Here is a 14,403-nt window from a genome sequence, read left to right on the forward strand (position 1 = left end):
TATTAGCTCGTTTTACGAAATAGCCACGTCTCTATCCAAAAAAAATTAATAATTTTCGGAAATATTTTTATAATAAAGCAATGAAATATTAAAAGCAATCCTTTTTTTTATTTTATACAACATATAATTTTTAAAAAATTGCCAAATATTTCTGAGTAACAAAATTTTTCTCTCTTAGCTATTATATAAAAAAAGTTTTAAAAAGTATTCAAAATTTATAAGACTCAATATAATTTGATTAGAGATTCGAGATTCGTTTCTATGAACATGTAATTGAAATTCAATAGAAAATTCAGATTTTAGTAGAAAATCATATTTTATAAAAAAAAGCAAAAGAGAGATACCTTCATCATAATTGCTTTGCGATCATCGTAAATCACAACCTGGTCTTCTTTAATCGCGTAAGCTGTGCTACTGTAATTATCCCATCCAGTTGTCCACTCTTGCGGATGTAATACCAATGTCTCACAAATCTGTTCAAAATATGTACAATTTATTCATAAATAGTTTATTTATATATTTTATAATATATATCTCCTTCTCACATGCATGTAAGAAATTTTTTTACCGTATATTTTGATATTATAAGATATAAAACTTATAAAAACTGTTATAAAAAAGATTCAATACCCAGCAAACACAAAGTAACAGTAACATAACATCAATATTATAATTTCCCACTCAACAACGTAACTGCAATATAACGATATAAATATGAGAAAGAATGATTGAGTACCTCATTGAACCCCATGAAACCATTTTCGGATGTGTAAGGCCCTTTGAATCCAGTATCCAGACTGGGCAGCCCAATCGGATTTATTTTTGGTGTTTCTGGTACAGTTGTAAGAATGAAAGTTCTTCCGTACATCGCCAATCCTAAGACCAATTTCTCGGCTGGCGCTCCTTGTTGCAACAAATGTGTAATAGTACCATCCTAAATATTAAAAATATAATTGATATACAATTACATAATTATGTCGTTATGTTGAATTTTGATTGCATATATATAAACATATTGTTTCTCATACGAAAATCATATTTCTTACCACACTTAATTGATCCTTGCTTCGCAATGGTGAATTTGGGAGAACCTGTTTGTCCCATGCTCCATGATAATCGTATGCCATGACATGAATGTAATCGAGGTATTTAGAAATTTCAGGGATGTCGTATCCCATATCAATATAATTATTATTCGCGGTTATAGCTGCCGTCAACGAGAAGCGATATTCTCTAAACGCATCTCGTAGTTCCTATCGGGCATGATAAATAACGTGTTTATCTTGTTACGTAATAATAGAAATAATAATAAATTATAATGCTTCCCTACCTTTACAAGGCTAACAAAATTTTGTTTATCATACTTAGCACCACCGCGATTACTAGGAAATTCCCAATCAAGGTCCAGCCCGTCGAACTTGTACGTTCTATTACAACAAAATTTTATTTGCGAAAACTAAACCATAAAATAAAAACAAGGAAATATATAATGAGAAAAGGAAATAAAAGGGATTAATATAAAACAAAGCAAAGTAAAGTTTCAACTATCGATATAAATCGTAATATTAAACTAAACTTTAGTTGCGTATTCCAAAGCGACAATATCAATCATTACAAAAATAAAAAAATTTCTAATAATCAACATTCTTGAGGTATTAATCATTCGTTATAAAACATTTTATAAAAAAATAATTGATATGAATATGGCGACGAACGCACCTAAGAAACTCAACAGTGCTAGCGATAAAAGTTTTTCTACTATCCGATGATGAAGCCATCATCGAATAGTTTATGCTGCCTTCGTTCCATCCGCCGATACCTAATGATACTTTCAAATCTGGCTTACGAAGCGCCGTCATCTTCCTATAGTTGCCAATTCCTGTATTTAACCGAATATTTTCACAAATTATATTTAAGAAATTTCAGCGTAATAATATGACTCAAATAATTAAATTAATAAAAATCATCAAATTAATAAAAATCCAAAAAATTGAAATTAGAAAAAATTAGAATTAATAATTAATTAGTAACTTTTTTGAATAATTTAATATTTTTATATCATCTCTTCTTACCTTGTTTTAATCATCTCTCCTTTTTTTAAATAACTTGATGCTGGATTTCATATACATTAGTAATTTTATTAGACAACTTATTCTTTAATATTCTATCCAATTAATTTTTTTAATAATTTTGAATTACTGTAACTTGATGTAATGTAAACTTGATTTCATAGAGAAGTTGAAATTACCATTTTTCTCCATATCTGCCCAAGGATCAAGACTTCTAATTGTCCAATCTGAGGCATTTATACCAGCAAATGCGTAAATTAAATGAGTACAGTGTTCTGGGCGAAGATTTTCTAAGGAAAATGCACCATTTCCTGGCCTATAGGCTGCCCAAGACGCGACGTAACAAGCAACGACTTTATCATGTTTTGGTTTTGTAAGTCCTATAATAGAAAATATATTATAACAATACAATTTAAGTGATAACAGAGAAATTATTTTAGAGAAATGATAAAATATTTATTACTTCAAAATTCTGATTTCTCGAGAAATTTAAATTACATTCTAATACAGCTTTCATACAGCTACAGCTTTGAAGGAAATGGTATTAATTTAGTTAATTTTACTTGAAATTAAATAAATTTACAAATTTATTCTTAGAAATTATATACAATATTATATTTTTATAGAATTCTAATTTAAGGATCGATTATATATACATAAGGATATCTACCATGAATGTTAAAAAATCGTAAAAAGTAATACTCAAACAAATTTTTAATTAAATAAAAGATTATTCAGAATTGATCAATTCGTGTATGAAAGATATGCTGGAAGCTAATTCCGAGACACTCTGTATATACATTCGCGAACCTTATGAAAATGTCGCGTTCCCATTATGTGGTATGCCGGCTTTTACTTTTGCTTGTTAATACGTAAACGCGGGAATTTTAGTGACCGAATACATATATAGTATATGATATATATTCCACATTATTATATATAAATATAATATAATATCGTATATATTAATCTCATAAAAATGTAGACTTTACACATGCTAACTCACCGTAAGCATTATAGGGCCCAAAAAATAGAAGTAGAAATGCCACGTAGGTAAGGAACATCATGGTGCACTAAATTTTTTTAATGCGATCTATTTAATATGCTTGACAATCAGTAATATAATATGTCGTATTAGAAAATATTTTCGGTACTTCAAATACGGTAAACGCTAAAATTCCATAATCGATGTGAAACTATGAGTTATCATGATACAATTTATATATCAGACTTAGCGTCTTTGATTTCTTCATCCACTGCGTACTTAACGTGACATTTAACATTTACCGTAATCAACAGACGACACTATAAGAATCGATAACGGATTCCCTATTACTGATAGAAAATTTATTTTTTTATATCACTTGCGATAACGATAATAACATGATGTCATTTTATTTATTTAAGATAATAGGAGAACTCTAAATTACTGTTGCTGTTATCACCAATAACGTTTTCAATAATCCAGATAACAATTACACATAGCTGATACTAATAAACTAACATACCGGCAGCGTTTCGTTCGGCTGTAGGCTACAGACTGTTAGGAACCAGATATGCTGGCGTCAGCCAAGCCAGATCACTTTCACTCGTAACTGTTCATTCTCAAGCGAAAGACGAAGATGAACACGACCACGAGAAGGATGCATTTAGAACCTGTTATATATTGCCGGAAATTTAGCGTGTTCCACAGATTCTCTCTGTTAACTTTCTGGAATAAATAATATAACATCGTCTCCGAAATATGTTCTGTGTTAAAGATTGAAAAATGTGTTGTTCTAGTTATACAAAACGTCAAATATGAGTAATAAACAAGTTACATAACTATGTCCACAAAAAATAATCGAAGTACTTTGAAATTGGATCAAATCAATCAAAAAACATCAAATTTATTGCAGTGTAACGTAATTATTTTTGCATGCAAAGTTATTATATAAATGAATGATATTCATGTGTCGTATAATAAATACGCAATACGTAATATCTACGAATTATCAAAATATACGATCTCCATATCCGCTGATAAAAATCGTAATGTTGGATATAGCAAAGGATGTGTGTCCGGTGTAAGCGTATGATGAATAAAATAAAAAATGTTATCCATGTGAATTAAAATGTTATTATAAATTATTGAAAATAAAAACTTATAAAAATATTTTAATAAAAACAGTTGTACAAATATATCCTACAAAAATAATGATGTAAAAAATTGGGCCAAGAGAAAAAATATATGTATGTATATACATGTGTGTGTGTTGTATGTATGTGTTTGTGTATGCGCGTAAAAACGTATATGTAAATATAAAATCACATTTTTAATTGTATAATTTATTAAAAATTAAAAAATGTCCGTAAATAAAAGCGCGCGCCTTTGTTGTTCTAGTACTAATAAAAATAAAAGCAACAGCAGTAAAATGTACTTCTTTGAACTTATTGACAATAATGAATTCAAGCTTGTGTGATCGCAATAATCTCTTCTACTAAATAATAAATTCTAAAAACTTTTCTAAAATATGGTAAAGAGCGTCCGTGTGTTGTAATATTTTTATAATTCCTTTATAGAGCTTATCTAATAGAAAATCTTTAGAGTAAATCTAATTCTTTCAGATTTTTACTGGAAACAAAATTACACAAACCGACATTAAAAATTATACCTCCAAAGATTAGATTTATATAAGCAATAAATTAGCAGTTTCTTTTTATTTGGCATAAGATCTTCAATAGTACAATATAATTACATAACACAGATATAACTTTTCCTCTCGTATTTGTTTCTTACACATATATGATATTATATTATATTAATAAGTATTGACAATAAAGCGTCAAAATAATTATTATCGCGTATTGAAACGAATATTCCGAGGTTCCATTTAAAAGAATAGTCTCATTCAACCATTGTAGATAAAAATCCACACGACAATATACCCCCGGTGAATTTTCACGGGCACAGCCTTCACCCCAAGAGACAATGCCAACCTGCGTTCCGTTACATAACAGTGGTCCACCGCTGTCACCCTGAAAATTCGTTAAGTGTAAATGTACAATGAAATCAAAACATGAAACGTGAAAATAAGAAAAAAAAGTATATATATACATATACTAATGTAAGGCAGTATTAATATCCTTTTCATAAGATCTTTAGCACAAAATAAAACATTTGATTGTCTATTCTCAATTTTGTCAAAGGAATAAATAAATGCAAAAATATAAATACCTTCGGAAAAAATTTCAAATCTACAAAACTTAATTCAAACCTGGCAACTATCGCGACCACCTTCTGGCAGACCAGCACACAATTGTGTTTCCTTATGCACACTCGGCATAGGACACTTTTCGGGTGAAATTAATGGAATCCGAACATGTCGCAAATATGTACCGCTCTCTTGCTAATAAGAAATCACAAAAAAATCGATGGAAAAATTATATTTTGATCATATAATTCTCTATAAATTCGCTCCATTAAATATTGTGATGCGGACGTTAAATATCTATCTAGCTTCAGACAACGAAAAAAAAAAGATACGTCATTATCTATTATTATACATCTTTCTTATATTAAAAAAAAATTATTTTAAGAATTGTTTTAATTCAAAAATAAAAATGTTCTCTTTTAAAAAAGCGATAAACAGCAAATGCAGCAAGATAAATATTGAATACAGAACGAATATAGATATCGAAAAAGTCCATTTTAAACACACAAAAAGTCTCTACTATTATTTCACATTAGAATTAATTTTTCACGACTAAGATAGTAGATAAAAATAGAATTTACATTCCATCTCTTTTGGGAAGAATTTTTTTAGAAGAGAGCAAATAGTTTTTTTAAGAATATAATTTTTACTTTGTTATATTGGATAAAGCATTTTGCAAACTCTTATCTACGTACATTTGAACCAGGTATGTGCCGACCCCATCCCGCTACAACACAGTCTTCTGTATATATTTTGAACATATCCGTAAGGTATGCCGGAGGAAGTGCGACGAATTGGATGTACGTGTTCCTGTAAAGAGGTCTCCTCAACTGTAAGGATGGGCGCGGATGACAGCAAACGGCCACGCGGTTGTTACAAGGTTTGCTCTCTTTATTATCGACACAGAATTATATACACGGCGTAAATAGTCACCCTGAACAATCCAATATCGTTTCGCATGTCCGAGAATTGAAACTCTGCGTGCGGCAATGTCTTGTCTATCAATTCCATCTGCATGGAACTCCAGCTTGGTAAGTACACATAGGTCGCGCCGGCGATCACATAAAACTGGCGTGGATTTTCCGCTATCCACGTACCGTCGAACAACCGTCTTTAAACAACAACAAGTTAATTATATACCTTTGTTTCGTTTAAACACCAGAGCGGTAAAAAAAATTGAGGCGCAATCAAATGCAAAATAACAAAACCGATTCGATTCTCTTTCTTTCTTTCTTTTTTTCAAGAAATTAAGAATATGCATTATTATATATATTTAATAAAAAAATTATAGTAGTAAAATCTTTTTCTGATACACAAGTTTTGATAAAATAAGCAATTTATTTAGTAATTAATGAGAATCGGCGCTTTTTATATATTAACTTTTAATAGCAATTAAATGAGAAAATAAAATCATTAAAGTAAATAAATAATTAATTGCATTAGATTTTTCTTTTTGTAAACTCTCCTCTTCATATAAAATTATCTTTAATAATTAATAAATTAAGGATAGAAAAAAATAGGATAAAAATAAATCGGTTTTTATGGCTACGAAAAAGTCAATATTGGGGAATATATTCATTAAGATTATTTTGAATGTAATTACTTTTTAGGGAGATATCTGATTGTGCCCCAATTTTTCCTACGTACAATCACGGGCGGCCGAACTGACTCGTAAAACAGAAACTACGCTCACGCAAACAGTAGTACATTACCGCTAGTACACAGCTAATCGATATACAGATAGATACCGCGATAGATATCATTGCCTTTAGGATCTAGCGCCGCTAACCTTCTCGTTACTCGTGAAATATATATACTCTAGACAGCACATCACTAGTCACAATCAGAAATAAATGAGATATAATTACGGCGGATGAATAGGATTGATAGATGAATCAAAACTCTTTCTATAATAGATATCTCGCTTGTCAACAGGTAGTTATACTTATACCCCATCATTACACTTCGATTTTTTCCAATCCTGTTCATCTGCCATCGCTATACAGTTCAAAGGAGAATTCCATTTAGTAGCGAAAATATAAATTCACGAATGTTTCACATAGAGTTTGTATATGCGATATAAATTGGCTACCATCCATGAATATGTTTGAGATTTACACATTACACAATCATTGCTCAAATATATTTCTCTGCAATATTTAATAAAATGTGTAAATATAAATATGTCTTAAAGAGAAAAGAGTCTCTCTCCTGAAACATATATTATAAAGTATTTTCAAAGTAGATTACTGGAAATTTTAAATTGTTTTTCTTGCTTAGTTTTTCACAAATGGTAGCGAATTATATCTTACAAGACACATCTTAGTATCAAACACAAGCTTCGCTTTCTCATAGATAAACATGTATTTTACACATACATCTGCAGTAGCAAGGAGGTTAAACACGGCTACTAATACCTCATATAATGTGGTGTAATCCTAAAATGTCTTATATACCAGGGCGTTTTCGATTCGCTTTATAAATACATATAATTATATTGCCGAAAAAATACCTAAATGTAATTTACACTTCAGCCGAAAAATTTCTTCTATGATTCCTTCATGTCGTAAAACTTACTTTAAGTCTAAAAAGATTTAGATCACATAGATAGTTCCGCGCATGTTAATTATAATGAAAACTGAGACAATCCTCTCAGACTTTTAAAAAATTAAAAATGAAAGCAAAAGATATGTTTATTAATCTATAAAAAAAAAAATTATAGTGTGAGAACAATCGAAATTCTTGATTTTAAATAAGAAACAGATGATAAAAAATATATACGTGTGTATGTATGTGTGTTTGTATGTAAAATGTTTTTAATCAAACGATGAATAAAAATCGAGAGTTCACTCGATCTTTCTCATATTTAATTTAAAAAATTATAATTTACACCTTTTCGTATTACAATATAATAAATCATATCACAGGAAAGTACGAAAAGATAAATTCGCTGTACAATATGGCAGTGTTGCATAATTATAATTGGCCACGAAAGCCTTTAAAAATTAATAACAAATTATATAGCCCCTAATTATGTACAAGCCGTTACACATATTATAAGCAAATAAGCAAGAACATGAAATCGGCATTATATATGCACTAAATTAAAAACTATCGCAGTCAATATTAACACAGAATAAAGCTCAGAGATTTAGCGCGCATTGTATTAACAACTTTCAGTGTGTATACGATTTTGTTTATACCGAAAATTTCATGCAAAATTCTCACTTGTATTTTATCCCGTAGCTTCAGAGGAAGCCATTGTGTTTTAATCCTGTGATATATCTCGGGGGTCTCCCTCTCGAGAGGGAGAAAATCCCACATTATCTTTAATTAAACATTACATCTTATACATCCGAGGATTAGAGATTGTATTGGAAAGAATGTATAGGGAGAGTGAACAAATTGAAATAGCGAGTGTTAAAGCCCCGGCTAGAAAAAAAAGAGAGAGAGAAAGACTACACCACTTTCCGCGACGCACATAGCGCGAAACACAGTCTTATGACACGCACCTGACCATGCAGTGAGCGGCGGACAGGACGAACCTACAGGCGACGTAAGTGCCTCCGCACGAGTGGCTAAAGTGTCGGCGCTGGACCGAGACCTAAGAGGAATTGACTTTGAAAAATTCGGATTCGCCGAGTCCGATTCGAATCGGTTGCCCTTTCAACCTTTATGATCTTATTTGAATGCCAGCGCAGAGCATGCTCGAGACTATTCGAACCTCAATTTCATAACATATTAATCTTTTATGTATGTTTAATATTAAAATTTGCCTTTAGTAATAAATTATTCGATAAAAAAAGCTTTATTTAAAAAGATACTTAATTTAACCAGTTTCTTTTCTTTTAATATTTATTATGTTTATTATTCATTAGTAAATATATTCTCTCTCTTAATGTTAATAAAAAATTTCATAAATTTATATATATTTTTTCAGAAATATACTTAATTTAAGTATCTTTTATTTCTTCAAAAATTTAAATAATATATTTTGTTGATCCTTTTTCTAAAGTTTATGTCTTTCAAGACAATGCTTGATTATTTAGAAGTTAAGGTTTCGGAATGTCTCGAAAGCTTTGCGAGCATTGATGTTAATTTGTTTAATTAACAGGAGCGCTTATAAGGTACATCAGTAGGCCATCAGTAACTATCGAATGTGCATAAGTAAATTGCACTGCGGAAATCAGAAACATTTAAATTACATGATAAAATTATACCATGTAAGATTTTATATTGATGAAAACGATATTTGAGGTACTTTGAACTAGCCGACTCGCGTATAGATACCGGAGTGCCTCGCTGTTGCTGCGCGTGATTTGGCGCGAGACACTACCGTGTCTCTTGATAATAATAGCTTTATGCGATCACATTTACTCGAAACACACAAACCGAGATACACCAATCAAAACTTTTTATATGTCATCGTCGTATCATTTATTTTGATTAAAATTGACATTTTAATCAAAATGCTATTCTATCAAGATAACTAAAAAAGAATTGAATAAAAATAGCTGAATCAAATTGAAAAAACTTTATGTAAATGTCATTAATTTTTTATCATGTCAATTTCAAAGTTGACATAAGACACTACGTAAAACGCTTTCATCCCGATTCTTTGTGCAACTGCCTCGTTTTTTGACGTCACAGTCATACTACATACGCACATTCGTTAGATGTGGGCCGTGCAATGTGGAAATACTGATATCCTTTAAAGGTTAAAAGTTAAGAGGCTAAAATGGACGCGTTGCACGCGTACGATGAATGGATAATTCTTGATGCTGGTGATCTCCCCACCGACGATGCGCACCGCCACTTTGTCGGCCGTAAGCTCTCTCGGCGACATGCTCGTTTCGCCGCAGATCACCAGGGAAATCGGACAGATAAAGGATATTAGGATGACCACCGCGAGGAGCATCGCGTGCAAACCGTCGTAAAAGCTTAGCGAGATCTTCCATTTTCTGTGCTACGCTCCGTTGACTTTTGTTTTCCGCTTATTCATGTCAGATCTGTTTTTTCTAACTATACTTCTCTGCGTTTTCCGTTCTTCCAATAAAAATAAATTATATATTGTCTCTTTAGAAAAACGTTATAAAAAATTTCCTTAGTCAGGAAATTATAATTTTTTTTTTTTGGAAAGGGAAAGATAAAAAATTTTGATTTTACATTTATCGCAGTATTATTAATGTATTAAAGTGCTAAATAAAAATTGAATTTTTTTCTATGTAAACAAATAAAATCATAATCCAAAGCTTCAAAAGAATTTTATATAAATAAAGTATAGCTAGAAACAACAAATCTACATCAAATTTGCGTTATAATAAATCTCGAGTTTTCGATATATTAAAGTGAACGCTAAAAACGAATAGGAGTAGCTTTATTAGAGAGAATGAGATCGTTGAAAACACGATGTCAACTCTCAATATTTGCTTCCCAAGGAATATCGCTTGGTACAGTGGAACCTGCTTGAGATATTTTCTAATTTGCAGATAATATGAAAAAGGCACTTTTGAATTAAAATATCGTTACTAAGCTTTCAAACTTTGCTTAGTTAGTCGATCAATGCTTGCTCTTATACGTTATAAATATAATAAAAATTAAAAAATTGTATATCTTTTACTACAAGTTTAAAAGCATGTAAGAATTTGCACGCAATTGAATTAGTTATCTCAATTTTAGCAAATAGTTGCAATCTGAAAAACGCGTAAAAATTTATTAATCATAAATATATTTTTTAGTCTATAAAGCACTACATATTTAATGTTGTTCCCTAAAATGTTTCCTCTTCCTAACTACAATAATGATTAATTTATCTTTTAAAAGTGTGTAGTTTATTTTCTTATTTTTTTTTTTTTAATCGTAATTTGAAATGTCTAATCTCGCGTGTAAGTATCTATTTCTAATTTAGCTACAGACTTATGTTCGTAAGAATCAATCTGAAGCTAAGTTTTTTTTTAGATTAATCTCTAATAGAGACAATGATTCTTTTTTTTTCGATAGTTCTAACGCGATCAAGATTAGATAAGTACACACTAAAGCCTCGAAAAACATCGTTTGCGTTCACTTTAATATAACACTCACTGACATAATCCCTTGTGACTCTTAGCGTTTCAAGCGTTAAAAGTATTACCAGCTTAAATAGTTATCAATATGTTATTAAACTACAGCCAATAATATACGGCTGTTCAAAGTTGCTGGTAGTTATTACAGGTACTAATAGCAAAGAGAGAGGATTAAGACTTTTAACCAGGAGCTGTAGACACAGATAAAAGATAATCTCACATACACATTTAGTCGTAAGAAACCTTGTTTAGTGATATAAAAGATGGTATCGCATCAAGTTTTAAATGTCGTATCGACAAGTAACGCGCCCAATAGTGTTTCAAAAAGTTGGCCGCAAGCACAACGACCATGTAATCGCTACTTCTACTTCTCAGATGGTCGAATCAGAGTTTGGCCAGTTCGTCAGTTTCAATTGGTTTGAATAAAATTATATAATGCATTATTTTTTCAATTACAAAAAATAAATAATAGTGACACGATTAGATTGTCTATCAGTAAATTGAAAACAAAGAGATTGTGTACATATTGCGCGCTTTATCATTTAATTATATTATTAGATATAACAATAAGTGACTCGCGCATTGACCAGACTCTGACTCGAATGCCTCTAGTTACTTCTATATTCTTCCAGTTTTCTAGATGCCAAGCCGCTGCCGCAGTGTTTTTCAAGCTTGCTTCTTTAGTAAAATACACTGAAGAAAGTTGTAATATAACACTACATTTTCGTACGTCCCGTTTCATTGATATTCTTTAGTTTATTATACGTGAAATATACCAAGAAATGAAAGTAAAAATGGCCTAAGCGAGTATATTTGTGGTTCTCACTTGTAGCTCGTTGCATTGTTACATAATCTATTATATAAAATAATAATTTATTAAAGTAGAGAAAATAGTTTATAAAGATATCTTAATATATTAACGCAAGCAAGAAATCTAAATATGAAGCCACTATACTTGACTTATGCCATTCTTGCTTTGAATTTCTTATGTATAATGTTTTCTACGGAGCACTAATAAGAGCTCCGAATTAATGATGAAATGACGGTGAACATTTGTTCTAATATCTATGTTCTATTTTACGCGGGAAAAAGTTGTCGCCTCTCTAAATTATTGTCGGAAAATTGATTTCTTCGATATTATCGAACATCGTAAAACGGGGCGTATAACATAAAAAATTGTTTTGCGCGTGATACAAATTAAGTATTGAAATCAGTTCTATTTTCATTATAATCCTAATGAATTAAATAAGGAGAAAATATTGTTCCCGTAGAGAAAAATGTATTAAGGAAAAATGAGAAGATGATATCGAGAAATTAGATTTTTTTGCTCTAAAAAGAGAAAATGTTAAACTGATTCAACGGATTGTAAAGCGTTTTTTATGGTCAACAATTTTTATGGAAATGAGAGCACAATAACAAGAATGCATTTGCTAGCTTAAAAAACATTGTATTTCCCCAGCGGCGAGGCGAGAGTATATGAAATGTTATACTACGCGTATCGGAAAACTATATCGTTTTTCAAAGTAATATATAAATTACAATTTACAACAGTGATATAACAGAGTGTCTCACAATAACGTTATTATAGATCAAATCTTCACATGTGTGTTTAACAATAAAGCCATATTTTATTTTAATGTGGAATAAACTCTGATTCTTTAAAAGATATATTAATTAAGTCAACAATATATATAATATATATTTATGTTATATTATGTGTATTACACATCAAATTTTCTGTTTGTTATGAAACGAAGATATTTCGCATCGCGAAAATATTTCTGCATAGATTATTATTACTCTTTCAATTTTCAGATAAAAATTTCAAAATTTGATATATTTTATGTAATAAGTAGGTGCGCGTATACGGAAGGAAGAGACATAGCTTTCCGACACACCTGCCGAATATTCGGACATTACTTCTCATGAGAATTGATATGTTTCGCAAGACAGACGACGCTCGTTATAAGCAATAATCGAAAATAGCGCGCACGAAGAAGCCGCGTCTATGAGTTTACAAAACTTCTGCAAAGACAATAAAACCGCTGCCCCCGTGTGTATTTCGATATATCGAAGGAAGACATTGTGATTGTTCGATCTTATGTTCATCGCCTTAATATCCTTACGATTAAGTATGTTACAGCCGAATTATCCTAGAGCAATTGACTTTTATTAAGGAATAAACTCGTGCATCGCGTTTAATATGCACAGTATTGTAGATAGCGTTAGTTCTCGTACGAGAATTGCCGCGGAAGACGTCATATCCGGTGCTGGTATAATTTGCACTAAAAACAAATTTCACGTAAAAAAAAAAAAAAATCATTTATAGTTATCGTTAACAAGATATAGTAACAAATAATGTAGAGTAGTTCTAGTAGCTTGCACGATGTAAATACGAGCTAAGCGCAGAGATATAAAATTTCAGGAAATAGTTTCATAACTGAAATGCGTATCAATCTTCATTTTAGATAACACGTTGCTTTTTTATTAAAGTAATTTTAAATCTATTTTTATAGGTATAATCGTTTTTCTTATAAAAAATTGGCATATATTTTTTAGATCAAAAATTGTTGATATGTCATATGCTCCAGATGTTTGTAGATGTTAATATTTATTTAAAATATTTTTTTATTATAAAAACTTACCCGACACCGTCTTTGTCTTAATATCGGCAAATTTCTCGTGTTGCATGGGGAAATCGGGTATCGTTGCCCGACAGCTGATCTCCAAACGTCCATTTTCCCCGGCATGCAATGCGGAAACTTCCACCTTCAACCTGGCGGTGGCAGACATCAGATAGTCCTTATGATATGTATGCGGATAATGATTCACTAAAGTAATATCCACCTGGCGAAATCAGCAATCAGAAAAATGGCAATTAAGTGAAAGAATTTTTCTAAAAATATTTGAGAATTTGAATATAACAGTTCTCATTTACAAGCAAGTGTTTTGAAGAAACTTTTTCGAGAAATTATGTTTGCATATAGAAAGCATGTAATAAAAATATAGTAAAATATCTGTTGTAATAAAGTGTTCACATGTGTAAATGAAATTGTCTATATACTATATATATATATA

The 14,403-nt window shown here is 30.7% G+C and overlaps 3 protein-coding genes across 3 annotated transcripts in view; all 3 read right to left on the reverse strand.

Moving 5' to 3' along the window:
- Positions 1 to 3,595, reverse strand: part of LOC115236822 (probable chitinase 2) — a 4,624-nt gene extending 1,029 nt beyond the window's left edge. Inside the window, exons 1-8 of the mRNA XM_029809515.1 lie at positions 3,578 to 3,595; positions 3,076 to 3,142; positions 2,249 to 2,449; positions 1,720 to 1,879; positions 1,331 to 1,427; positions 1,047 to 1,253; positions 737 to 934; positions 345 to 473 (exon numbers count right to left, since the gene is read on the reverse strand). Coding sequence (XP_029665375.1) covers positions 345 to 473; positions 737 to 934; positions 1,047 to 1,253; positions 1,331 to 1,427; positions 1,720 to 1,879; positions 2,249 to 2,449; positions 3,076 to 3,136 — 1,053 coding nt within the window. The 5' untranslated portion in view covers positions 3,137 to 3,142; positions 3,578 to 3,595. The remainder of the gene's footprint in view (positions 1 to 344; positions 474 to 736; positions 935 to 1,046; positions 1,254 to 1,330; positions 1,428 to 1,719; positions 1,880 to 2,248; positions 2,450 to 3,075; positions 3,143 to 3,577) is intronic.
- Positions 3,596 to 4,738: 1,143 nt separating this feature from the next.
- On the reverse strand, positions 4,739 to 6,622 carry LOC115236670 (trypsin-like). Its single transcript, XM_029809260.1, has 3 exons — positions 5,959 to 6,622; positions 5,327 to 5,458; positions 4,739 to 5,087 (listed from the first exon to the last, which is right to left on the reverse strand). The coding sequence occupies exons 1-3, from the start codon at positions 6,022 to 6,024 to the stop codon at positions 4,866 to 4,868; spliced, it is 420 nt and encodes a 139-aa protein (XP_029665120.1). The 5' UTR covers positions 6,025 to 6,622; the 3' UTR covers positions 4,739 to 4,865.
- Positions 6,623 to 11,093: 4,471 nt separating this feature from the next.
- The window catches only part of LOC115236671, a 13,766-nt gene continuing 10,456 nt past the window's right edge, over positions 11,094 to 14,403 (reverse strand). Inside the window, exons 6-7 of the mRNA XM_029809261.1 lie at positions 13,971 to 14,172; positions 11,094 to 13,610 (exon numbers count right to left, since the gene is read on the reverse strand). Of these exons, the coding sequence (XP_029665121.1) occupies positions 13,498 to 13,610; positions 13,971 to 14,172 (315 nt within the window). The 3' untranslated portion in view covers positions 11,094 to 13,497. The remainder of the gene's footprint in view (positions 13,611 to 13,970; positions 14,173 to 14,403) is intronic.

This window comes from Formica exsecta, unplaced genomic scaffold, assembly GCF_003651465.1.
Source record: "Formica exsecta isolate Colony F162 unplaced genomic scaffold, ASM365146v1 scaffold26, whole genome shotgun sequence".
In the NCBI taxonomy this organism is placed as follows: domain Eukaryota; kingdom Metazoa; phylum Arthropoda; class Insecta; order Hymenoptera; family Formicidae; genus Formica; species Formica exsecta.